Source organism: Symphodus melops (assembly GCF_947650265.1).
Source record: "Symphodus melops genome assembly, chromosome: 21".
Lineage (NCBI taxonomy): Eukaryota > Metazoa > Chordata > Actinopteri > Labriformes > Labridae > Symphodus > Symphodus melops.
The window spans coordinates 8,631,121-8,657,574 of record NC_136711.1 but is presented as its reverse complement, the minus strand read 5'-3'; the positions used below and the strand labels follow the sequence as shown (position 1 = coordinate 8,657,574).

At 42.7% G+C, this 26,454-nt stretch overlaps 3 protein-coding genes across 8 annotated transcripts in view; all 3 read left to right on the top strand.

Annotated features, from left to right (window-relative positions):
* Positions 1-3,248, top strand: part of raraa (retinoic acid receptor, alpha a) — a 147,007-nt gene extending 143,759 nt beyond the window's left edge. For all 5 annotated transcript variants that reach the window (XM_079333891.1, XM_079333890.1, XM_079333889.1 and 2 more), the window contains 3 exons: positions 128-332; positions 527-685; positions 801-3,248. In XM_079333891.1, the coding sequence (XP_079190017.1) occupies positions 128-332; positions 527-685; positions 801-997 (561 nt within the window). In that variant the 3' untranslated portion in view covers positions 998-3,248. The remainder of the gene's footprint in view (positions 1-127; positions 333-526; positions 686-800) is intronic.
* Positions 3,249-4,722: 1,474 nt separating this feature from the next.
* Positions 4,723-16,692, top strand: mki67 (marker of proliferation Ki-67). 2 transcript variants are annotated; one of them, XM_079333873.1, is made up of 18 exons: positions 4,723-4,955; positions 5,545-5,647; positions 5,987-6,068; positions 6,311-6,426; positions 7,241-7,310; positions 7,417-7,492; positions 7,880-8,542; positions 8,653-8,885; positions 8,966-9,410; positions 9,613-9,731; positions 9,941-10,118; positions 10,217-10,360; positions 10,815-11,713; positions 12,073-12,112; positions 12,516-12,596; positions 12,839-13,645; positions 14,097-15,290; positions 15,971-16,692. In XM_079333873.1, exons 2-18 carry the CDS (start codon positions 5,559-5,561, stop codon positions 16,435-16,437), a joined length of 5,703 nt encoding a protein of 1,900 aa, XP_079189999.1. In that variant the 5' UTR covers positions 4,723-4,955; positions 5,545-5,558; the 3' UTR covers positions 16,438-16,692. The 2 variants fall into 2 exon arrangements, with proteins under 2 accessions (XP_079189999.1, XP_079189998.1); XM_079333872.1 differs by having other exon boundaries at positions 4,724-5,066.
* Positions 16,693-17,175: 483 nt separating this feature from the next.
* On the top strand, positions 17,176-22,602 carry tut1 (terminal uridylyl transferase 1, U6 snRNA-specific). Its single transcript, XM_079333878.1, has 10 exons — positions 17,176-17,421; positions 17,749-17,939; positions 18,079-18,276; positions 18,560-18,674; positions 18,796-18,923; positions 19,089-19,315; positions 19,428-19,537; positions 20,390-20,512; positions 20,849-20,941; positions 21,082-22,602. Exons 1-10 carry the CDS (start codon positions 17,346-17,348, stop codon positions 22,188-22,190), a joined length of 2,370 nt encoding a protein of 789 aa, XP_079190004.1. The 5' UTR covers positions 17,176-17,345; the 3' UTR covers positions 22,191-22,602.
* Positions 22,603-26,454: the final 3,852 nt, after the last annotated feature.

Sequence of the window (26,454 nt, the reverse complement as noted above, 5' to 3'; positions counted from 1 at the left end):
AGAACAACCTGCTCGTTCTCATCCATGAACCTCCATCGCCCTCCACACTCATTTTGAAAGACTTAAAGATGTGGCTGTACGAAATATTACCCAGGTTAAACGGTCTTTTTGTCTTTGCTGTGTCCAGATACTCCGGATCTGTACGCGCTACACGCCAGAGCAGGACACCATGACTTTCTCAGATGGACTCACGCTAAACCGAACTCAGATGCACAACGCAGGCTTTGGCCCCCTCACAGACTTGGTTTTTGCCTTTGCCAACCAGCTCCTTCCTCTGGAGATGGATGATGCAGAGACAGGGCTGCTCAGTGCCATCTGTTTGCTGTGTGGAGGTATGGAGAGAATGTCCCGTATACTTCCTTAAACATCTCTTCTGAATGGGAGGGTCTGAAAATGCCCCAAGCTGTAAAATCAGAGTGGCTGAAATAGCAGTGTTGGCAATGCTTTCTTCTCTGTTTGAGCCCCATCTAGTGGCTAACTGTTATTATTGTCACATTGTTTCTGTACTCTGTGTTTTCACCCACAGATCGTCAGGACTTGGAGCAGGCGGAGAAGGTGGACGTCCTGCAGGAGCCACTTCTGGAGGCGCTGAAGATTTATGTAAGGAGGAGGAGACCCCACAAACCGCACATGTTCCCCAAAATGCTCATGAAGATCACTGATCTAAGAAGCATCAGCGCTAAAGGTCTGTTGTTTTTTTTCTTACCCATCTACTTTTCCATTACAGATTATGTTATAATCACTTACGCTGTCAGATCTGAATCAGTGCATATGTAAATTATAATACTTTATTTCTGCAGGAGCTGAGCGTGTCATCACCCTAAAGATGGAGATCCCTGGCTCCATGCCGCCTCTTATCCAGGAGATGCTGGAGAACTCGGAAGGTCTGGAAAGCGGGGCAGCAGGTGGCCGGCCCAGCGGCGCCCCCCCAGGCAGCTGCAGCCCCAGTCTGTCACCGAGCTCTGCCCAAAGCAGTCCAGCCACACAATCGCCGTGATAACGGCCCCTCTTTTTATTTTTCCACACAATGCTCTCTGCCTCCTTCCTTGATGTTTCTACAGGGGGGGTGGGGGGGGGGGGAGGTTGAAGGAGGCAAAAGAGGGAGGTGTTTGAACCTGAACCTTTAACCTTCTCCTCTCCAACAACACAAACCCCTCCTGCTCTGCTTCTCCTCACTTTAGAGCTTCGTGCTGATGTGAGGGGAGGTGAGGCTGAGGCAGGACAGGGGGACCTGGATGCCTCCAAGAGACTACACCGAAAACACTGCTGATGACTCCTCCTCCTCCTCCTCCCCATCGCCTCCACTGCTCCTCCCTTCTTCTCCAAAAAAAAAAAAACTCATGGAAACAAATCTAAGTGCAAGAGAGAGCAGGTGGAGCACTATGGGATGGATGTATGAACAGAACAAATGCATACAGACTGACTTGACCAACACCAGACACTTTTTTGTTGTTCTCTGAGGCAGACTGCAAGCTTGGGACTCGTCAAAAGACCCCCCCCCCCCAAAGACTCTGGGTCTTTTCTCTTTTTCCAACTTCAAAAAAACAGATTTCGTACAGAAGATATATAAATATATATAGAAAAAGTTAAGGAACTATTGTGATGTCCAGAGTGGAGCTACAGGTCGACATGAGGACATTTTTCTGAGATTATTACTTGTTGTACTTCTTCACTGTTTCAATCTTTTCATACACATCGAGAGTATTGAGAGAGACATTTCAGTTTTATCACATTTGTACATTATTCTAATTAACATAAAGCAAAAGATGTTTCTCTCCAAATGCAAACACACGCAAACAGATAAACAAACACACACACACACAAACGTGCACAGAAAACAAGTTGCAATGAATATCACCGACTATTCCAGGTTGGATTTGTTTTCCTTTTTTCTTTTTCTTTTTTGCTTCCAAGAGAATGGAAAAAAAATGATTGTATGAACTTGGTTGTATAATATGGTCACAGGTCCTTTCAAGAAATCAAATTAATGAAGATTCATTATTAAGGTGTATTTTAAGTAGCCTTTGAGTTTGTGTATATAAGCTGTATTCATTTCTTTAAAACTATGAAGAGTTTTAGGCTTCACCTGATTTTTTTTTTTTTTTTTTTAAGAATACCTTTTATGTGTTTTGTTTATAGGTTTGTGATGCAAGCAAAGACTTTTATGAGCACATTTTACTGAAGGAAGGTCTTTCATGTTTTGTGTCCTACTAAATACTGAACAGACCCTTAACCAATCACTGGCTGTTCAGGATGTGGCTTTCACAAACGATTTCAACCTTTCCCTGCCCTCCCCTGTCTTCACTTTTAAAACCTGTTTTTAAGAACAGTAGATAACAAAGTAGCACTCCAGTCGGGGCATAGCTTTTTTTGGCAATGTAGCAGAAAGAGATGGTGGAAAATGGTTCAAGTGAGCAAACCAGCTTCAAAGAGTTAAAATGTGAAGAATGGTGTACATACACACTGTATTAAACACAAGAGATTCTCTGTATTCTCTGAATGGATCGATAATCGACAGTGGATGAGAAAGGACTAGAATGTAGTGATCTCCCTCCGCTCCGTCAGACAACGAAGGTCCGTACTGTGATGTTTGTCAACCAAACCCTCACAAATCTCCCCCAGAAACCTGTGGTAAAAACAACCGTGTGACTTTTTTTTGCCGAATCCAGAGTAAACCTCACCCTGTGACTCACTTTTACGCCAAAACGCCTTCACCGATAACACACACGTCATCGAAACCATCATTACTGTACACACGCCAATGTCTCAGGAAGGAATCATTTTGTGTGCTTGGCCTGTTCGTTGTATTTGTTCTGTGCTGCACCTCCTACCCCTCCTTTCACAGATGCACACACACTTCTGCTACTGAGCCCCTGAGTTTTGTTCTTCAGTCACTTCATTTTGTTAAAACCTGGCAGACCAGGAATTGTGCAAGAGAGACCCCGACCCTGACCCCCTGCAGACGCAACAACATAGGATGCCAGTGTGGAGTCTCTCGAAGTCGTTCATGTGTTTGTTTTTATTTGTACGGTCAAAGCTGCTTTTCATCATTTACAGTAGGACTTCACCTGTCCAGAACAGCGCACAACGTTTTCCCTCCACGGCTAATCTGGAATAGCAACAGACACAGCGTCAGTTTGAGAAGTATGGAATATGTTGCAATTTTTGTCAAGATTATCAAGCGACTTTGGAAAAAAAGAAAACAACAAAAAAAGATTAAAAAAAATAAAACCAACATTTAATAATTATTAATTGTGTCTGTGTTGTTTATTTGTGTAATTTCCATTCTCTCAACAGGGTCTGAATCTACCTCGTTTTCAAATAAAGTGACCTTACATTAGTGGTGTTCTCTGTTGATTTAATTGAGGTAGTTTCAGTAGACCTTGTGTGAAGAATTGTATAACAGACATTACAGAGTGAGTGGACTGTATGTTCAAATCATTTCCCTTTGATGTCACTTGTTGCCGTTCTGCAAATTAATATATATAAATGATATAATAGAAATTCTATGTATTTGAAAATCACATGCTCCACACCAGGCAAGGTCAGACTGAGTAGATTGATGTTTGAAGTTTAACTGTATACTGTATAAAGCCTATGGTGCGTGCTCTTTGAATGACTTAAAGTCGAATCATGAAACACGGGACGTGATGGAAAACTGTCCACTGTGCCAATGGGTGGTTTGAGGTTTGTCTTGATGTTGAGAGTTGCGTGAGGGCTGTATCTTAGATGTGGGAAAGATGTAAATTAGGACACCTCATCAGTGGTGTACCTTTGAATCGGGATGTTTCAGACTTTCAATACCAAAAGAGGGGAGAAGGATCATCCAAGCAAACATTGAGTCAAGTCAAATCAAGTTTATATAACACATATACAAACAGCTTCAGCTGACCAAAGTGCTTTACAGGCACACAAACAGATTGTTACCGATCTATATGAACCATGTCAAGACGAAGTTAACACTATGATTAAGTGGAGAAAAATCTACCTGAATTCATGTCCATGATGTTAAGCTTCCTAATACCAAACCAAAACCAAATTATTTACCAACAACATTTGCATTGTGGAAGGATGTACTTTTTTTAAATCTGAAATTGCCAACAAGCTTCAAACATTGTAAATTACATTATCAGAGCCTTATCATTTGTTAACAAGCACAGTAAAATAGCATAAATGTGTCCCTGTAAGTAAAAAACAAAAACTTCCATTGAGCTGTCTCAGAAATCAAGACATCAAACCAAACCGGCTAAACGTAATGTCAAGGCCCTGGTACTGTTACAGCTATGATTTAAAAATTGTCCCGATTTATTGTACAATTACACTAAACGATTAACAATTGCCCTTCTAAAAAGGGTATTATAATAAAAGTGGAATAATGGCTACTGTGTGATGTGATCCTAAGCATGTAGCCGTGGCCATTAAACAAACAAACAAACAAAAAGAAATTAATTCTGACTTTATAAAAAATGTTTGGTCTTTTTTGTTATAATAAGTAATCTTAATGTAATTTTCAACAAGTCCAGTGATTCAGCTGTCCTGGCTCAATGTCTGGAAACACCTCCCGGTACGATGCCCCGCCCCTCTGTAGACGTTTAAACCAATCATAACCCTTCGCGCGGAATTTCAAACATTTTCAAATCAGCTTCCCTTTACCGAAAGGAGATTGTTCCGCCCAATTTGTAAACAAAATAGTCCATTTATGAAACAGAAGTTAAAAATAATTAGACAACCCAAATTAACGCGTATATATCAATAAAAACATATATCCAAAATATACAGTGTATGATTTCACATGAGAGAACAGTTTTTTGTGTATATTTCTGTTAGCTTGGTGTCTGTATGCATCGCGGCGGAGTGATATGACGGTATGGATGAGAGAAGCGAGAGGCGACGAGTGACGGCTGTTTAAACTAGCTTCCGTTAGCGACTCGCCAAAGTACTTTGTGGCGTGTAAGGTAAGATGTCTGCTGTATTTTTAGTCTGATTAAATACTACAGTGAACAGCCACATCACGGTTGATGTTTATGGATTACCAGAAGTTGACTTATCTCTAGACGGATTTACAGGTAAGACAAATGTTACAATGCTTGCAAATGTCTATCTGTTTTTGGTAAAGTTTTGTCCCCAGAGGTTAAAGAAGTCTAGACTTGAAAACAGATTTAACACACCAGGACGAGAAAACGAGAAATCTATTGTTGTTTGTTGGCGAAGCAGAGCTGTTATAAGTATTTGCTAACTGTTTATCGTCACTATCGTGTTGTCACTGCACGTGGGCTGTCGACGACGACCTTCTGATATAAATGGTAACGATAATGTACTGTAATGTACATGTACTGTAATATGTTAGAATGTTGGAAAAACTAACTTGCCACAAGCTAAAAAACATTAACAAAGATTTTTCAAGGTCAGTCGCTTAGCTTAGAAGCAATGCTTTTCTTTAAATATCTATTAGTCCTTTAAATGTGAAAGGTTGTTAACTTAACATCTTTGGCTGTAGTTTGCCCACTTTGTCCACTTTTGACTCTTGTTTTTTTAATGTTTTAGGAAACGTTACGAAAATGCCATTACATGGTAAAATAGTGGTGATAAAGAGGAGTGGAGGCGATGGGACTGAGTTCCCTCTGACTGCAACATGTTTGTTTGGAAGGTGAGATCATTATCATACTTCATTAAAATGTTTGGACAATCATTTCTTGTTGTTTTACTTCAGATGAAAGAAGTTCATGGCCCACAAATGTGTTAACCACAGTAAACAGACGCCCGTTTTAAAAAGCTTTACCATGTTGTCACAGTCTGAAGCACATGTCTGCTCCTGCACGAGCATCAAGCACAAAAGAATCTATACTGTAGATTCAAACCTCTCAGTCACAGATTCACCTTTTCCTTTGAAACGGCACATGTTTTATCCAAGGCCAATAAACAAGTTTAATTTGCATGTAAATCTTGTGTCTTTGGTTGACATGTTTGATTCTTTGTAATCTCACAGGAAGCCCGACTGTGACATTCGTATTCAACTTCCTCAAGTGTCCAAGGAGCATTGCAGGATTGACTTGAATGAAAATAAAGAGGTAACGTATACCGATAGTTGCCTGTGATCTTAAAAGATAATGGGATCACAAGGTAGAAGATAACTGTCTTCATACTTGTGTTTCTTTAAATACATTTTTGTGTCTTGTTTTTTTTAGATGCAAAAATCCCACTGCTAAGGTCACTGGTGTATTCATTGTTTGAGATCCTGATGGTCACATTCTGCACTGAGCTACTCGGTTGTTTGTTTTTTTAAGGACGTCCTCTTGTTTTTCTTTCACAGATCATTTTGACGAATCTGAGCTCAGTGAATCCAACTCGTGTCAACGGGGAAGCTTTGCAGCAATCAGAACGTTTGAAACATGGAGATGTGATAACTATTATTGACCGTTCTTTCAGGTGAGAATGAAGATAACTAGCTAATCAGAATCACCAGATATATTTTTTTGTGCCAGCAACTGATTGTAAATACCAGTAATACAACTCTGAAGAGCAATATTACTGTATTGATTCTTCTTTTATTATCTACCAACATGATGTTAGGGTAAATGTGTTGTGCAGTGTTAAGCCCTGTTTCAACTGAAAGGAACCTGAGTAAATGTGTAGTTTCGGGTAAATAATCTTCCCATGATAAAAGACCCTATAAGCAGTTATATACTTTCTGACACTCTTTTGGGGAGGGGCCAGCAGTGCCTGAATGTCTGATTGGCCAGGCCCTGGAAGCATAGAAACGTTTGATTGGACGTGGCAAAAGATAGTTAGTGTCATGTTTTAAAGATTGCAGCTGCAAGCCAGTTGGAGATGGATTCGAGATGCGCTCATTTCCTCCTCTGTGCTCAGTTTATGGATTTTTTGCAATGAAAAAATCTTTAGCTGAGCCTCCTCTATGGCAATGAGCTAAGTGTAGTGTTGCACAAATAATGCCAGCCTGTTGCTGTATGTATTACATCATCTTTTGTTAAATGGCAGACCCCTGAACTATTTAGTTCCGGGGTCTGTCAGTCTAGGGCTTTATATTGTTGCGAGATTAATTTCGTTACTCACAAAAGATATAAGTTATCGGAACAGATCGTGTACAAATACAAAAAACATACAGAATGTGTTTAACTTACATGAATAGTGGATGCAGTCAACTTAAAAAATGTAAAATCTCTTCATGCATGTTACCATCCGATGGGCAGATGTAACACATGCCTTTTTTTTCTCACTTCAGGTTTGAGTACCCGCCAGCACCCACACCAAAGAAGAGGTCCTCTGTGGGGGGCAAAACTGAGACCTTGAAAGTAAATGAGTCATTCATCTTTTTATAGTAGAAAACTGCAGTCTAAAAAAAATCTTGTTTCTTTCAGTGTGTCATAAATGTGCTGATTTGAAGTGTGCTTTGCTCAGGTTCTTCAAGATCAGCAAGTGGGAGACTCTGTCCCCTCTGAAACAGGAGAGAAGAGGACCTCTCAAGTGTCCACAGGTGAGACCACGTGATGTCACTGTTTAGTCCTGTTTCCACCAAGCGGTTCGTCTCGGTACAGCACACATTAAAGCCGGGAAAGATCCCCAAATTACTGACTCGTACAGTCTTTTTGGGGACCCTTCTGTTTGGGTGCCAAGAGTATCGCTCCGACCCTAAAAGGTGGAGCTAAACACTGCCGTCTGTTGATTGGTCAAATCGTCACTTCCCGTGTGACCGCGGCAAACGCAACCCCGCCGTGTTTGAATACTCAACCGATTGTTTATTCATTATTAAACGATTGAATTGGACTCCGCTCACTCGATTACAATTAATTCACTTTCTTTTATCAAACTTTCTGGTGTACAAATATTTTCATGTGAAGTTCATTTGTTCTCTCGATTTAAGACCCTCACCTCAAAGATGGAACTAACCATGACAACATCCAGCGATCCCTGGAGAAAACTGTGGAGATGGAGACCAAGGAGGAGGGGAGCGAGCTGCAAAGCAAAACCGCCTCTCCCTTCAACGACCTGTATCAAATGATCAAGAAATCTCTGGATGTCAAGACGCCTCGCAAATCAGCAGTCAGTCTGCTTCAAACACCGACCTCGAGGTTTTGCACTCCAAAACCTGCCTCCGCCAGGAAAAGTGTCGGAAAACCTGTCCTCTCCACCGAAGACAAAACCACTCCTAAAAAGGACGAAGTGAAAGTCTCTCCAGCGGATGAAGTTCAGATGGAGGCTGAAAACAGAAGCACTGAGACCCCAAAGTCTGTTAAGAAGAAGCAGCGGCGGTCCTCTCAGACTGCGACAGAGACGCCGAAAGCTGAACCTGAAAATTCTGCCAAGTCTGAAACACCGTCGCCTCAGAAGAGAATCCGTACACCTCCCCAGCGGTTTACTGTGGGTCAAGCTGTTGAACAAATCTGCGCTGGTTCTCCCAAGTCCCCCACCAGAAGGAGAAGCAAGGAGGCGTCACCAGCAGGGATAAAAGCAAAGGAAGAGGTGACTTCTCCCAAAGCGGAAAACAAAAAGGCTTCGCCAAGAAACTCAGGGAAAGTTGACAAAGGTAATACAGTTGATGATGTTTGTCTTAAAATTAGTATGAGACATATTTGTTGAGTCAGGTTTGATATATTTAAACATTACTGATGTGTAATGATTTTCTCAAATTTTTAGTCAAAGAGACGTCCAAGAAACGCAAGAGTGGAGAACTTGGCAGTGACTTGCCCAAGTCCCAAATGAAGAAGAAAAGGGTTTCCTTTGGAGGTCAGCTGAGTCCTGAGCTATTCGACAAACGACTTCCTCCTGACTCTCCGTTAAGAAAGGGAGCCGCTCCTCGAAGAAGCTTGGGTCTCTTTAAGCCTAAACAGTCGCTCCTTCGAAGAGCATCAGTTATTGGGTTACTGAAGGTAAGACTTCAGACGAGGACATGAACTCAAGCAGTGTGATGTTAAATCTATTGCTGATCATGGTTTTGTTTCCTGTTTAGGAACAAGAGCTACCAGAAAGTCCAAATGCAAAAAGTCCTGCAAAATCGAAGACTCCCCCCAAGAAGCCCTCAAGTGCCAAAAGTGCGTCTCCTAAAACTCCTACGCCTACAAAGAAGTCTCCCAAATCCAGGTCTCCATCCTCCAAGGCAGCAACTCCTGCGCCGAAGACTCCAAAACCCAAGACACCATCTCCCAACAAAATGGAAACTCCGAAGAGCGCTAGGCAGACCCCCACGGTGCAGGGCCGCTTCTCTGTGTCACGCATCAGCACACCTTCTCCTGCAGCAGCAGCAGAAGAAGAAGAAGCTGTTACTCATGAGCTGGCTTCCGCCGCTGTTACTCCTAAACTGCCTCTGCGGAGGAAGAGCATCGTACGCAAGACGCCGAAGAGTGCTTTAAAAGTGATCGTCAGAAGAAGTGGCATTTCACGCGCATCTATGAAGGGTATGTTGACTCTGACTCCAAGCACTCTGAAAGTTATTCTTTTAGAGCAACGCTTACTGCCTTTCAGCTTTATGACATCAGAGTAACTTCCTATATCAGCTACAACTAACTTTAACTTTAACTCGTAATATGATCGTTCTGTTCACCAGTGAAAGAGAAACGAATACAAACTTTACTCAAGTATTCTCTTTTCTTTTTTCAGTCAAAAACTCCTGGGCTGAGATTGTGAAATTTGGACAACCTAAGCCTCAGGTGGCGGCTCCCGCCAAAAAAGCAGTCATCCGCAAAACAAAGAAGAAGGCAGCTGTGCCCAAACCACAGGTAAATACAAGTCGGTTATTATATAACTGTTGGAGTAGATGGTGTGTCTCTAAAAGCAAAACCATCACCGTCCCACGATGCCTCAGTGTTCAGTCCGGGTGCAGACGTCTGTAGGACGGATGTCCATGCAGCGTCACAGAGTGTCTGCTCTACATTACTTCTAATAACTACACAGAACAAGCTCCATGATGTCTGTCTTGATCTCACAGACTCCTGCCCGAGCACTCCCCGGTTACGTCAGCACCGGCCACGCGTGTTCCCCCGTTACCATCGTGGTTAGCAGAGCCCAGAAACAGAAGTTGACACAACCGACCGGCGCCGCACCACGCCTGGTCACCAACATCGCTGTGCTGAAAAAGAACCTGAAAATGGACGAGGACTTGACCGGTAATTAAAACGCTTACAGTCTAACAAATGGCAGCAGGGATTTCGATGATGTATATTTGACTTCAACGTTGAACAAATGCACTCGTTTTGTTTTTCAGGGGTTTCCGAGATGTTTAAAACTCCTGCAAACGACAGGAAGATGAGGTCTGTTGTTGATGATAGCAGCACCATGAAGACACCAATGGGAGGTCTGGAAACACCTTTGGTTGAACCATCTGTGCTGAACACTCCGGAGGAGCCAGGTAAACACTGAATCCAAAGCATGCACGTTACATTTAGCAGCTCGGGCCTCATTCTCCATCTTTAGAACACATTTGTTCTTAAATCCTACTAAAGAGGTTCTGGGATTCACCTATTTTGTCCTTTTGTTTTTTTTTCTTCGGTAAGAACAGAATTCACAAACACAAAATGAATAAAATCAAATATTTAACACTATATACACATTTCATGATCATGCAAATCTGAGTGGTCCTTTAAAATGAAGAAAAAATAAGAGCCTGCCTTTAAGAAAACACTTACAGTGAAGTTAAAATTCTTCAGAAGATATTGGTGAATGGGGCCCAGTGTTCTTAGACTAAAGAGTGAGGATGTAACAATAACTCACAACCCAGTTCAAATCATGGTGATGTTTCATCGTAAGTTCAGTGCACAGTTCCACCTCTTCTAAAGAGTCAAATGTTGCTCGTTGTTTTACAGGAGAGATGATGGTGTCTCCACTCAGTGTCTCGGTCAAAGACAGACGGTACAACAGTGACGCAGTCCAGCGCCTCCTGAACGAAGAACAGGACTCGAGCTTCACGGACCTTCCTGCCTCAGAGACTTCCTCTGATCAGCCCGCTGAAGAGCAGTGCACAGATGTGAAGACCGCCTCTGTATCAACTCCCAAACAGAAGCCCGAAGCAGCGGACTGTCTTACTGGAGTGAAGCGAGTCATGAAGACACCGAAACAGAAGGCAGAAGCTGTGGAAGACCTCAGAGGGAAACTTCTGAAAACTCCCAAACAGAAGCTGGAACAGCGAGAGTGCCTCACCAGAGTGAAGAGGATCATGAAGACCCCCAAACAGAAAGCCGAGCCCATTGAGGACCTGAGAGGGAAGATTCTGAAAACTCCCAAACAGAGAGTTGAAGAAGAAGAGTGCCTGAGCGGAGTGAAGAGAATCATGCAGACCCCTGAACGAGAGGTGCAACCTCTCGAAGACGTCAAGGTAAAACTTCTGGAGACTCCCAAACAGCTCGAGTGCGTCACTGAAGTTCCGGACATGGTGCAGAGCCCACGACAGGAAGTGGAAGCACCTGAAGATGTTGTGGAGACTATCCGAGCTCCAGAGGTCGGGGATGGCGGTGTGGAGACACCGGTACACGTGGAAGAATCTGAGGCAGTGAAAACGCCAAACGTGAAGAGCTCCCCAGCAGCCTGTCTCAGCGGTATTAAAAGAATCATGAAGACGCCCAAGGAGAAGAGTGAACCTGTGGAGGAGAACTTCAGTATCCAAGCTCTGATGAAAACACCCGGACAAGAAGAAGACTTCGAGGGACTTCAGGAGCACGTGGAGGAGCCAACCATTCATCTCACTGGACAACAGGACACAGAAGAGGTAATGATGGAAGCACTGTTATTTCACCTCTTTGTACTGGAAGCATTAGTTGAGCTTTTAAGATTTTGGAAAGAATTTGTCAGTTAAGTGTCGACAGAGACAAATAGGGAATAGCCATGTGGGGAAAAAACGATGTGAATACAAACGCATGTCTTGCTTTTTTTTTTTTCCCCCATTTAAATTAAAATGGTTACAACTGAACACGCTGCAGTTTACACCATCACTGTTATAATTCTAGTATTAACATTAGGTGTCCTTCTGGCTTTGTTGTCTGGCTTTTTATTCAACATTCCCTTTGTCTGCATGGTTTTCTTCTCTTAAAGAGTTGTTGTCTGAAATGTCTTTTTTTCATTATACAGGTTGAAGACCAAGAAGACTGTGCTGCAGAAGATGTGAAAGGTCAGTAGGAGTTAAGGTTGAATAGAGTTTCTGAAGGAGCGATATGTAAATGTGACATAGCAATTTAAAGAAGTCCAAACTCTGGACCTCCTGCTCTTATATCTGACGAGCCGAGGGGCATAAAAACAGCCTCGTGAATGTGACTTGGACCCTTCTACCCACTCTGGCCAAAACAAACTGAGCAGAATCCAAAGTTAGCAGGAGGTCAGAGTGGCTGCTGCATTGTTTAGAGAAGACAGCACTTAAAGCATAGCAGCATGTTTCCTTCGTCTCTGATGAGAAGTGAGATCATTTTATGGTTTGATTCAGTAGATAACTAACATATTGCTCCTTTCATTTTAGATGACATGTGTGAGTTACATTAGCAGCAATCATTAGTTTGTCTTCTTTCCTTTCTAAACAGAGCTGGACTTCAATGTGGACGAGCCACAAGATAATGTGCCCTCTGTGACTGTAGATGTTCCCCAAGTTGACCTGGAAGGAGGTATGTTCTTTAGTTTTTAATGCTGAAGTGACAAACACTTCAGATTAGTAAAGGAAACTAGAAAATGAAACTCTAAACGCTTCATTTGTTGACTGGAAGAAGCACAAGCGTTTTTAGTATATTTCTGTTATGACTACATTTTAGACCTGAGCACAAATAAATTCAGAGCTCAGAGGGTTTAGACTTTTTCCCCTCTGGTATATGATCCTTCATTAAATATACGGTTTCTGTTATCTGTTTAGAATTAGATGTAAAAGAAGTTTTCACTGAAGAGCACTTTGAGGAGGTGCCAAGAGAAACATCGGAGGCCATGGAAACTGTTTGTCAGGAAGCTGGTGATGAGCTCAGACCTGAGGAGCAGGAGGCCGTCCACGAGAATCTGTCTGAAGAACAACCTCAAGTGGAGACGGCAACAGGCGATGTCATGGAAACAGAAACCTCTGTCTCAGATCCTGAAGCCCAAACAGCTGTAACCGAGACCTTACCAGAGTTGGAAGAAGCAACTTTGACCGCCACAGAGACGGAAACAACTGGGTCAGATCCGGACCTCGGGAAGAAACCTGTTAGAGGCCGAAGGGCCAAAACAGTGGAACCCAAAGCAGCCGAGGAAATTCAAGCGACAACAGAAGAACCTGAAGAGCCTGCTGTCCCCGCTCCAGTCAGAGGAAGAAGAGGGAAGAAAACTGAAGCTTCTGCAGCCCCTGCTGTCAGACAGACAACAAGAGGCAGGAACACAAAGACCACTGAGAGCAAAGATGTGGAGCCGGCAGCAGAGAACATCGAGCCTCCGCCTTCTGAAGTCACTGTCAAGCCTAAAAGAGGAAGAAATGCCAAAAAGACTCCTGAGGATAAAGCTGAAACTGTTGATGACGTTTCCACCACAACTATGCTCGAACCAGAGAGCCAGCCGAGTCCCCCGGCAGAGGTTGGCCAGGAAGCAAACGTCAGCGCAGCAGCTGTGGAGGAGACGGTGATGAAGCCCAAACGCGGGAGAAGAGCTAAACAACCGGAAGTATCAGCTCCTGTTCCCACAGCTGACGTAGCAAATGGTATGTCATCTCATGAGGTTGTTTTCCTTCTTCTTAAATATTATTCAATTCAACTGAAAAACCTTTGTTATCTGCTGAGCAATGAAGTATACAAATGAGGGAATAACTGGAACTATTTGTATGAAAACAGGATGTCCTGTAAAAAAGAACAACATGCTGAGACGTAAGTTGTCATGACTTCACCACCATCAGCCGAGGATGCAGAATGATAGCTAGCATGATTGCAAACTCAACACGTTGAACACAGATGGTTCTCATCTGAGCTACATAGAAACTGCAGATTGAGGACTTGTGAGACGTTGTCACAAAGGAAGACGGTTGAAACCTTTTTTCCCTGTGTTGAGCGTGTCGTGTGTACTGTTGAAACTATCCAGTACTTTAACTAATCAGATATTAAGTGGTTAGATGTGCATTCATTACTTGTGCCCTCTTTTTTTCCTTTGTATTTTAGATGCTGATGAAGTCGGCAGTGAGATGCCTGAGGTGGTGCCAGAAGCTGTTTCTGAGAGTTTACCCGTAGTGGAGGCAGAAACCCTCAAAGCAACCGAAGCCACCATTCAGAAGAAACCTGTTCGAGGCCGAAGGGCGAAAACAGTGGAATCCAAAGTCGAGGAGAAACAAGAAGCAGAACACCACGAGGAGCCTGCTGTCCCTGCTCCTGTCAGAGGAAGAAGAGGGAAGAAAGCTGAAGCCGCTGCACCAGCTGCTGTTAGGCAAACCACAAGAGGCAGAAACACAAAATCTCAGGAAAGCCCCTCTGATGAGCGACCTGAAGTGGAATCAACCCAGATAACCAAGGATTCCTCTGACGTGTTGACTGGTCAGACTTCTACGATTGATACCCGTGAAGAAGATAAAGATTCTGAACCCCCCGCAGAGGAAGCTGCTGTTAAACAGGTCAGAGGGAGGAAAACTAAACAAACTCCTGCAGAACAACAAGGGCCAGAGAAACAGGAAGTATCGAATGAAGAGGAGCCGAAAGCAGAGGCTGAACCTCCAAAGTCCGTTCCTGCTGTTGTAAAACCCAGAAGAGGAAGGAAGACCAAAGCCGAGACGGTTGAACAAAATGAGGAGGCAGAAGATTCTGTTGCCACTGTGGAGACCAAACAGTCTGCAGTCCGAGTCAAGAGGGGAAGAAACGCCAAGAAGGAAGAAGAAAAGCAAGAGAGCACCGAGTCCACAGAGCCCGCTAGCAAAGTTAGGAGACCCAGGAAGGCAGAGCAACATCAGGAAGAAACGAAGGAGGAAGTCCAAACAGTCGCACCAGAAGAAGCTCCACCTGTTGATGAAGAAGTGATGATGGAAGAGCAAGAAACGGTTGTAACAAAACCCAAGAGAGGAGGGCGCAAAGCCATACAGGATACTAAGAGCGAATCAACCGAGGTTCCTGCAGACAAACCTAAACGGGGCAGGAGAGGGAAACAAGTAACTGACGAGGCTGCAGTCGCTGCTGTATCAGAGGAGGAACCCGAGGCAGAGGAGGAGGTCAGTGCTGAGCCAGAAGCCCAGGTCAGTAAACCAAGGGGAAGGAACACGAAGGCCTCAGTGAAAAATGAGGTTTCTAAAGCCATTCCAGCAAAGAGAGCCAGGCGAGGTGCAGCTGCCCCCCTCGAGGAGACCAACACGATGACATCCAGTTTGACAGGTGAGCGCCTGACACAACACTTTTCTTATTGGCTCCAGCCGTCTCCTTGAACTCTTAATGTTAATGTGCTCTCATACCTAACAGGTCTGTCAATGATGTATTTTAAGTTGAGATAAATATCCTGGTATCATCATGTATAAGAAATGAAGATTTTACAGTCAGGTTTAGTACATTTGTAAGAAGGTCAAACTGAATCTAAACTGATTTTGTTTTATGATATTTGTCCATATTGCATCATGTCATAGTCACAAGATAAGTCACCCTGAAACAAGTTTTAAAATGTCTAAATAGATCTGTATCGCTGCTGTTTTCTAAATGAACCATTAGGCGTCTGAGCTTTCAGGGCAATCACAGGAGTCTCGATCAGGGGTGATTGTCTTGTTTCAATTGGTCGGTCTGTTTTCTCTGCAAAGGGGGCGAAACTTTAAAACTCTACCTCGCATCTTAAAACAGAAGACAGTCTTTACAGCACTCACAAATGATTTATTGTCTGATGATGATGTTTTATTCTTTTCATTCTGAGTGTACTGCGTCACTGTCATTGTCTTATTGTATTTCTGACTTCCTTATTCTGACTACTTCTATTTTTCTGCTTAATGTGTGTTACAAGTGTTGACAATAAGCACGTGTGTAATGTCCATGTCAAATCTATTTAACACAGAATCCCCTCTTTGTTTCAGAGTCTGCAGCCATTTCAGTGGAGCCAGCCAAAAGGGGGAGACGAGCAGCAGCTAAGCCCACAACAGATGATTCCAAGGTGACCAATGAGCAGGCAACCCCTGAGGAAGAACTGAGTGTCGCCGCTGTGGAAGAGACCAAAAGCTCCAAAAGATCAGTGAAGTGGAAACCAGACTTGGAGGTCATTGAGATCCCAAAAGTAACACCTGTTAAGGCAGTGCGGGGTAGGAAATCCAAACTTGCTGACCAAGTCGAGGTTGAAAACAAAATTATGTTGAAAGACGCCAACAGTGCTGAAGAGAAGGTTCTCTCAGATGCAGCAGACGAAGCTCAACCCGCCAAGAGAGCCAGGCGAGGGGCAAAGGTCGTAAACGCAACCTCTGAAGAAGCTGCGTCCACAAGCAAGGAGGAGAGCGTTGAAGCTGAGACTCAGCCAAAAACCCGCAGAGGAAGAGCAGCAAAGAAATAAAAGCCTTTGTAAATGGTCTTAATGATTTTTTTCCATTTTAACATCTTTTTGTACCTGTCAGGTTTTACATTGTGTGGCATTGTATTGAGTAGATTCATAGCCTGAAGATAAAGCACTGCTTTTTTTCATTACCCAGGGAATTTTTGTTTTAAACAGTTATTTTGTGATGAGTTGTATGTTATTCATTTCTTCAATGTTTTACATATATTTTTATGGTTAAAAAAGTAGTTATTAAATTTTTTGTACAATGGAAAACTTTGTCTGACTTTGATTCACTGTTCAGAAATGGAACTTGTGTTCTGTGCATGCTAATACAGGACTCAATGAGTTTTGATATTAGAAATGATATTAAAATTGGCTCATTCACAGCAAGTTATACACTATCTACCTTTTTCAGACGGGTCTATAGATGGTATAAGGGTTCTCAAAGTAAGTTTTGAGGTTAAGTTTATAGTTTGCAGTAGTCAATGCTCTATCTGCACATTAAGTCTAAATCAAAGTTATGTCCATTTACATAAGCAGTCCCAGTCAGCTCGCATTACATAATGGTCAGTTTAATAATAAAGACATTAATCTTTATTGAACACCTCACGGGTAATTCAATATGCTCCCAATACTAAAGCACTCTGGATACCACCACGTAATAGGTTATACATGTTTGATTAAAAAGTCTCGGCACAGATGAGCGTCTTCACTGTTTTTGACCTTTTTCTGTATCGTGAATAAAATTTGGCTTCAGCGGAACTTTTTGACAGTCGGACAGCCCGGACACATTTCCGAGTCGTACCAGAAACAAACGCAAGCTGGACGTTGGAGGGAGATTTGAGGGGCGCGTGCGAAGCAGTGGCAGTCCAATTTGTCCGACGACTTTACAGTTTAATTTATGATTAATTAAATTAATCTTTGCCATGGAAACAGACAGTGACATAAAGCCGACGCCGCGAGGCTTCCATTGTTCTCTGTGTAACACACCTGTACCTAACAGTGAGTATCGTTAGCTAACGTTTGCTGTAGCTGCACGTGAGCAGCTAAAGCCAAAAGTGTTTTCATTGTATTGCATTACAGCTTAGCAGTCAGTGACATCACTCAAATGGACTGACAATGTAAATAATGTAAACCATGATATGAAACGATTCTGACTATTGCTGTTTACATCTTAGCAAAATGGCGAGTTTCTGTTATACTGACAGTTTAATTTCCCCCTGTAACTATTATGTGCGTCAACATTAAATACTTTACCATATGTTTTACTCAATGGCTGTTCTTTTCCGAAGTTTTTCTAATGCATCGATGTTTATATTTTGATTGCAGGGTCAAGCTTGGAACAACATCTGATTGGGAAGAAACACAAGGCGCTTTGCAATGTGCGAAGTACAAGAAAGAGCCAGGAGGAGCGCAGTGTGTTTGTCAGTGGCATCAAGCCTGAAGTCTCTCAGACTGACATATCTGAATACTTTCAGCAGTTTGGCTCAGTCTCAGACATCATCATGGATAAAGACCAGGTGAATATGTTTCTCATCGCAAGATTTAAATGAAACATGTATGTCAAGGAGCTCTAATTAAAAAGGCATGTAGAATGTGTCTTTTAAACTCCATTGCATTACACAGTCTTAAATGTTATCTGTCCGTTTGCATTCACAGGGTGCATATGCCATCGTGCAGTTCAGTGAGACTAGCAGCGTCGAGGCAACTCTGTCCTGTGTCGAGCATCAGATGAAAGGTTTGAAGCTGCGGGTCAAACCTCGGGAAAAGAGGGAGTTCAAGTTGACTGGCAAGAAGTCTAATGACCCCCAACTCATTTTTCAACGTCTAAAACCTCAGCTCTGTCTGCTGACGTCCGTAAGTTCCCTGTTGTCAGGTCAAAGCTACTTCGTGCTGAGGAAATGTTTGTCGGGCAAATACACTTAATTTTTATGGAGTGTTAAGGCCTCAAGGATGTTGAGTGTCCATTTAGTTCCATAATTTAATATCTGTTATTGAAAAGGTTATAAAAATGATACTTTTTTTCTGATATAAACAGGAAATTAGTCAAACAATGTCTAGTCGGTGTGTATTTTGGCTCCAGTTTGTTATATCTATTCATTGATAAAAGACCAGCTCTCTTTGTTTGGTTCTTATCCAGGTGGATGCACAGATGCAGCACGTCGTGCAGCAATTTCAGCTGGGAGAACATCAAAAAAAGGCCCGAGGCCTGGTGGTTCAACTCCTGCAGGAGGTTTTCATAGAGTTCTTTCCAGGTGACTTTTATACACAAACATGCAGAGAATCAGTTTGTTGAATGTTGTCCAACAGAATAATAATTGTCTTCATATGTATAGATGGCCTCTCTCACTTTTATTGCTCTGGATTTGTTTGCAGACAGCCTGATTCTGCCGTTTGGTTCATCTGTGAATACTTTCGGCATGCACAACTGTGACCTGGACCTGTTGCTGGACCTGGAAAACACCAAGGTGTTCCAGGCCCGAGTCAAGTCCACAACAGAACAAGTATGATGTTTAAAAAAAAATAAAGTGTCTAAAAACAGTTGTACTTTTTGCCATCTTAAATGGTTCAGATCCAAACAATTTAGAACCAAATTAGCAAGTAGTGTGACATAAAGTGAGGTTTCTGCACGAGCTTATCCTTCTCTTTCATCTCCGGTCTTTGTTCAGGCAGGGGAGGGCATGTCAGACGACGGCCGCTCCGAGGACTCGATCCTCTCTGACATCGACCTCTCCTCTGCGTCGCCCGCAGAGGTCCTGGATCTTGTGGCAGCGATCCTGAAACGCTGCGTCCCCAATGTTCACAAAGTCAGTGTTGTAAGCAGCGCTCGTCTCCCTGTGGTCAAGTTCCATCACCGCAAGCTGAACCTGCAGGGAGATATCTCCGTCAATAACAGGTGGGCCGAAGGCTTCTTCTTGATGCGGTGTAACATCAGATGTGGTGATAAGTGTTTGTTTCTTGTAAGGTAAACAGAGTCAAATCATTGTTTCATGTATTTTGGACTCTAGACTGGCAGTAAGGAACACCCGCTTCCTCCAGCTGTGCACAGGCAGGGAGGAAAGGCTGAGGCCTCTAGTGTACACCATCAGATACTGGGCCAAGCAGAAGCATCTGGCAGGTAAGATCAAATAACATCCACGTTGTGTGTGTGTGTGTGTGTGTGTGTGTGTGTGTGTGTGTGTGTGTGTGTGTGTGTGTGTGTGTGTGTGTGTGTGTGTGTGTGTGTGTGTGTGTGTGTGTGTGTGTGTGTGTGTGTGTGTGTGTGTGTGTGTGTGTGTGTGTGTGTGTGTGTGTGTGTGTGTGTGTGTGTGTGTGTGTGTGTGCGTGTGTAGGCAGTCATTTCCTTCGTTGGTCTGCATAGGTCAGTAGAACTCTGCCGTCTGTTTGTGTTCGCTGAAGAGCTCACTAATTCCTTTTCAGACCCGGGGTAAATAATGTTTAAACGTTACCCGATATGCTGCCTGCTCAGCTTTCATCAGAACACTTGTGCTGAGTGAAATACATGATATGATGGGTTCAAGTAAAGCTGCTGTGGTAATAAAGTATTTCGGATCACATATATGCATGTGTTTTAGATCTGTGTCAGAGCGGAGAAGAAACCCAATACTTATCCTGTTAAAGAATGAAGCTGTCTAATTAAAGTCAATGATCTGACTTTGTGTTGGCTGTGTTCCTCTTCACAATCCATGCATGGATTCAGTAATTTGACTTGTTAATCTACTACTGCAAGCCAGTCTTTCATCACTCAGGCTACAGGACACAACATCCAAAACAGTGTGCAAGTAAAATGTGGGAACATATTTATACCTTAAGCCTCTATCCACTGTCCTTTCTCGACTACAAAAGCTTTTTTCTCTTTAGAGAAGAAACTAACCCTTCACACAACAGACACTCTATTTACGTCATACAATGTTTTGTGTTGTCCTGTCTGCTATTAAAGGCTCGATCGTGTTTACGTTATGATGTGCAGGTAATCCCGCCGGTGCTGGTGCCCTGCTCAATAACTACGCTCTGACACTGCTCATCATCTTCTACCTTCAAAACTGTGAGCCTGCCGTCCTCCCCTCTGTGGACCAGCTCAAACTCATGGCCTGTACGTGCTGCCACACTCAAACACCTTCTCAGAGTTCTCCCGAACCTTTTAGCATCACATCGCAGTTTTAGTTATTAAATGTATTTTTAAAAGTTTCCGTTTATTATGAGAGGTTGGAATCAATTTATGATTGAAGATTATTCAGATCGGGCTTATGCAAACGGCAAGTTAGCGCTGTGCTGCAATTCTATAAATACTATTAATTTAGTGTTTTGTTTTTAATTGGCTGTTGTGTAGCATGTAAACTGAAACGTGAACATTTTTTTGGCTTGGTGTTTTTGCAGTTCTTTGCCCTCTGTTAGTAGAATTAAGCATTGTGTGCTGACCTCTCTGCAGGTGAGGAGGAAGAGTGTGTGATTGAAGGCTGGAACTGCACCTTCCCCAGTCAGCCTATCGCTGTGCCCCCCAGCAGGAACACACAGGACCTCTGTAAGTGAGAGTGAAATGTCTGAGATTTCCTGTGACATGTTTGATGCGAGCTTTTAAATATGACATCATCGAAACCCTTCTACAACACAAACCTCTACAGATCCCTCTCTTAATCTTTTTTTTTTTTTTTTTTCACTCAGGCTCTCTGCTTGCTGGTTTCTTCTCCTTCTATGCTAACTTTGATTTTGCCAGTATCATATCTGTCAGGGAGGGGCGTGCACTCCCAATCTCAGATTTCCTCATCCAGAATAAAGAGGGTGAGGCAATGCAAGAGGAACAACCCCCGAAGACTCAACATAGTCCTAAACTGGGCCCCCTAAACCTCTTGGACCCCTTTGAACTTACCCACAACGTGGCCGGAAACCTGAACGAACGCTCCCTACGCAACTTCAAGAGGGAATGCCAGGAGGCTGACAAGTACTGCCACTGCCTTCAGTACCAGCACAAATCCACCAAGGGCAAGTCCTGGGGGCTGGTGCGCCTTTTCACCCCCCATGGAGATCTCCCTCATTCCAAGACGCATCCGCTGACCATCAGCATCCCCTTCAATTCAGTGTCTCTCCCGGAAGAGCCGCGCAATCAGCTGCACGTGGCAGGAGACGATTTCCGGCTGCCGTGGTTTCAGAAGGTTTGCTCTGCGGTGGAGGGAGTCTTTCAAGCTGTTCTCGGGTGTCACCTCACTCCCACAGACTCGGTCTTTGGAGAGGATTCAGCAGTCGGTGCTGCTGAGGAAATGGAAACTTCCACATCTTCCCTGAACACATCAGTAAACAGCTGCGACAGCACAGAGTCATCTGTGAGCGCGTCCATGGTCGGCGTCAAGAGGTCGCTGTCCTCCGATGGTGACGCTTCTGTGTCCCCTCAAGGCAAAAAACCACGACTGGCGAAGAGGGGCAGGCCTGAACCCCCCCACTGGACCTGTGTGTTGAAGCACAAAGTGTGGGCCAGCAGGAGGAAAGTGAGACGGGAGCTGAACAAAGACACGGACTCGAGGCCAGAGGGCAGCTGTGTGGAGATTGAGTCCAAGGTCACGGCTCATATCATCGAAATAGAGCCAGAGCTCAAGGAGGCCCTGGAGTTCAAGATTCAGCCACAGATGGTGAGCGGGACAGAAAGCACCAAGACTGTGCTGAAGTTTGTGCCAACAAATGACACGGCGGGAGTTTTTCAGGACTTCTTTCACTTCCTGGAATCTTTCTTACCAAAGATAGTAGAGAGCATCCTGGAGAGACAAGCAGGGACTGCTTAAAGACGGACATGTTTCACACGTCTCCTTACTAATCCAATCCATAAAGGTTTTCTTTGTTTTGAATCTTCAGAGCTGACATTGTTTAAAATAACATGAAGTAATAATTTTCTTTGTACCAGGCACTGTATATTTATAAATACAAGCTCTTTGAGTCCATAAAGTTTGTAATATTTTCATGTATAGTATACAGTATATTTTTGTTTGATTTTGTTTCATTTATGTTGTTCCTTTATTGGCTTTCTGCTCTGTTTGAGAAGCTGCCTGGTTTTAATACATTTCTGTTTAAAAAAAAGGAAGAAATGCTCCACTTTATTGAATCTAAATTTGGAAATTCAGTGTTGCACTTGTTGTCAGTTTGTTGCACACAGCAACTGTTACAAGCCAAAGAATAAAAAATTCTTTGTAAAACACCGCCTGAGCCAGATGTTATTGTTTGTATTTATTGAGTCTTTTAATCCTTGTTGAATCAGTCTTTTCAAAACAGTCGGTAATGGAACGTCGTGTCTGGCATACGCTCGCTGCTGTGGTTGAACTTGTTGCTGCCTGAAAGGAGCGGCGCTTTTATTCAGTTGGGTTCTCTCACGTGACTGAGACAGATGAGAGTCATTACTGAGGCAGGCAGACTGCTTCATTACAGCGAGACGAGCTGAGCTGAGGGATGCACTGAGCTCTGTGTGCTGATTAACATCATTCATCTCAGCTTTAAGGGGAAAACAGACTGACTGGTTACAGGGGGCTGAGGTCTGAGGACAACGTTTGCATTACTGTTAGGATTACTGTTAGGATGTATAGGACCTTAAGACTTAATGTGTTTCTGGTCCTTGATGAATAACAACGTATCTCAGTAGATGTCAGGAAAATAGGAAATGACAAAATAATGCAAAAACAGCCACTGGAATAGTTGTGGTTACTTTTTTTGTTCGCTGTTATTTAACAGACAAATGCATTGTGACAACTTGAGTCAGTCAACAAAGCATCTTTTTATTGGAAGGTGTTCTCTGTCGTCACAGATCTTCTGTCTGCTCTCCGCTTAAACACCTGCAGCCAGAGTCAGAGCAGAACGATGATACAAGTCTAATGCCAGCATGTATAAGGGATTACATTTACATTAACTTGAGCTTCAAACGGTGTGGGCTGGCAGCCTCCACTCACAGCTGATTGACAGGAGATCAGATGCACTTAGCTTTTTTTTTTTTTTTTTTTGTGGTCTTTGACAGACCTGATCAAATACTGAATACCGTGCATTAACACTGCAGAGATGTGATTTTTCTTATTCAGACAACATGGTCTGTTACATATGACATAATAATGGGTGTAAATAAGGTTAGAATATTTCAATCATGTTTAGCATGAAGTGTTCTACAGATCATGGATAAATTACAATGACTGACTCAGCCTGTTGCTCATTAACCCCTTTGTTCTCATCTGTTCTTGGTAGTAAAATCAAATGTGGTACATGAACTCCTAACCTCTATTAATGGATTGAAAAGGCTAGATTGGTATTTTGCATGAAGCAGCATCATCAAAACAACTCTACACTTGTTTTTTTCTTCCAGTTGACATCTGCAAAATGTAAGACATGACTATCAGCGTCAAAGTTAACAGGCTTTCACTCGGCATCAGTCTGATAAAATTGTCATTAGCATGTCTGCAATAGTAGAACTCAGTACGTCTATATGGAGGCATTGGCATGTTTGTAAACTCGGGTTTGTTTTTTGTTTGTTGTTTTTGTGGACTGAAACACTTCTGTGTGATTATTTTTCTGAAGTTCAGATGGCACATCACTTTCACAACAGCCATTAACTTTCACTGACACTCCAGGCTACTCCAATATCCCCAGCCATTGTTTTTCAAAGTGGCTGCTGATATATTGCTTCACACACAACCCTAAGCCAGAGCATCAGAGTGATTGATATCAAAACTTGGCTGGCTGTTGTCAGGCTAAAGGAAGAAAACACAACATGACCAGTTATTCTTTTAAGATTCAAACCAGCTCTTTTCCTCAAGTTTTCCCCACATCAACAAAAAGCAATCTACTGTGAAATTGTTGTGAAGATGGTCCCAACACATGAATCCCTGGAGTCCTATGAGAAATGGTGGAAACAGATATTGATGACCAAGCAGTTCACTTACATGCAGCCCATTTGCTTTAATTACTATAAGAATTGATTATATTGGCCATTTGCGTTTGTGCACATCTATTGTATCACTGAGTCTATTCTTCATGTAGACTTACCCTGAAATTAGTGGAAAGAGAAAAAAAAAGTCAATTTCATGTTGTGTAATTGGTGTCTACTGGGAGGAGATCCTGAGTCAACACCCATGAGACCTGAAATCCCCACAGCCTGTAGGTAAAGTCAGCTGTTTACTGCTACTATCTTGGTCACTGTGACGCATAAAAACATAGTCACGTGAAGTATGTCGTTTTTTATTTTATTTTCTTAGAAAAGTACTGCAGTGAGTTCACATCCTTTCTAATCATCCATCACCTCTGAGTAAAGTGGTGCAAAGAGTCTGGACGGTGAGTAAGACATCGAGCTCATCTTGCCATCAGAATCTTTATGGGTTTCTTTTGATAGTGAACTAATCATGCTGGTGTTATGACCTGTTCAGTTTGTGAAGAGGGTTAGGGTTAGGGTAACACAATGTCCTCCACAATGAATAACCCTTAAATAGACTGTATAAAATAGATAAAATGACAGAACCTGAAGCAAATGTTATTGAGATTTAAAAGGTCAAAACTATCAACAAAAAATATTCATTGTGAATTAAAAACTGTTAAAATTTCCAATACACTTCCTCGAGGCCTCACAGTAATAAAAAAAACAACAGATAACTTCAACAAGATTCCTTTTCGAGTTTCCATCTAGTTTTATTAAAATACTGACTGAATTTAAAAAAAGACTACACAGGGAATATTGAGATGTAACGTTCTCTAAATCCTTCCCTTGAACTTCTCCTGAGCTCCTGTCCCCTGTCTCACTATCCATCAGAGTTACCTGATGCTGCTACTACAAGCTCACTCATAAACACATCAGACTGTGGGATTAAACTGTAAACGGTCAAAGTGGTGCCATATCAGCGGCGAAACTTTGTCCTTAGGGAAGAAAAACATTTGCACGAGGTATCCCTGTTGGGGGAAACCAAATGAGAAGCCTTGAAGTTAAACAAATATTCTGTGTGATTGACAGCCCTTCAAAAATTGGACATCATTTTTTTTCCATTCAATTTGATTGGACAATTACGTTCCATTAGTGCTGATGATTTACAGTACACCAGCTTCATGTCTTTTACATTTAAAAATTAATAATACAATTTAAAAAACTGTTTGCTTTTACTTGCCTCTTGTAGATTTATTTTTTATTCATCTATATTCATCCATATATTGTATATACTGCTTTTCTTGCTCGGGCATCATTGGGCAAGATTTATTGTATAAAATATTAAACTTGAGGTTGTGATGTCATACCAAATCTCTTCACGGCTGCTCTTATAGTCAGTACAAGAGCACTCCCTTCTGCATAACATTTCTTAAATGTGTGACTGTTTTCTAAAAAGTAATCTGGCAGCACACCCTTACTGAGCCGTAAACATGCTCGTGAATTATCACACCGTGGTAGTCGGTAGCTAATCCCCCATTTTGCCTTCTGAACTGCGCAAACAGACGTCTGCCTGGAAAGCACTCTGCTCATATTAGTGACTTCCACAATCGTGAGATAAGGCTAAATAAAAACCCATCATCATTTTCCCCCCTTCTGTCCATGATGGCAGGAAGGAGTCAGACATCCTCCTGGGAGATGGCTCTTACACCGGAGTAGACTTTTTGTAATCGTGTGTGTAATCTTCCTTTCATATTTGGACGAGGCAGCATGTGTCATGCAAATGGAAAAGGTGCTGGTTTTACTATCTAAAGTGAAGGCAGGTTCAGGAAAAGGCTTTTAGAGCTCCATTGGAGACAGGTAGAAGCAAGTAAGTAGATTTCACACATCGTGATTTGTTCCATTTTTCTGCCTTACCGAACACAAGTGACATGAACAGATTAAGAAGGAAAAGTTGGTAAAATGCAACAAGACAAGAGAAAAAGTTTTGAAAGTCAGTAACCTCCTACTGGTCTTATTATCTTTACCTTGATGCAACTCAAACACTTCTCCCCTCTGTAGGAGCCCAAACTGCTCTTCAGGAGTGCATTAGCTGGGCTTTATTGGACTGTGAAAACCTCAAATGTCTGCCCTTTCCCTTATCTGAGGGCTGTTCACTCTCAGTG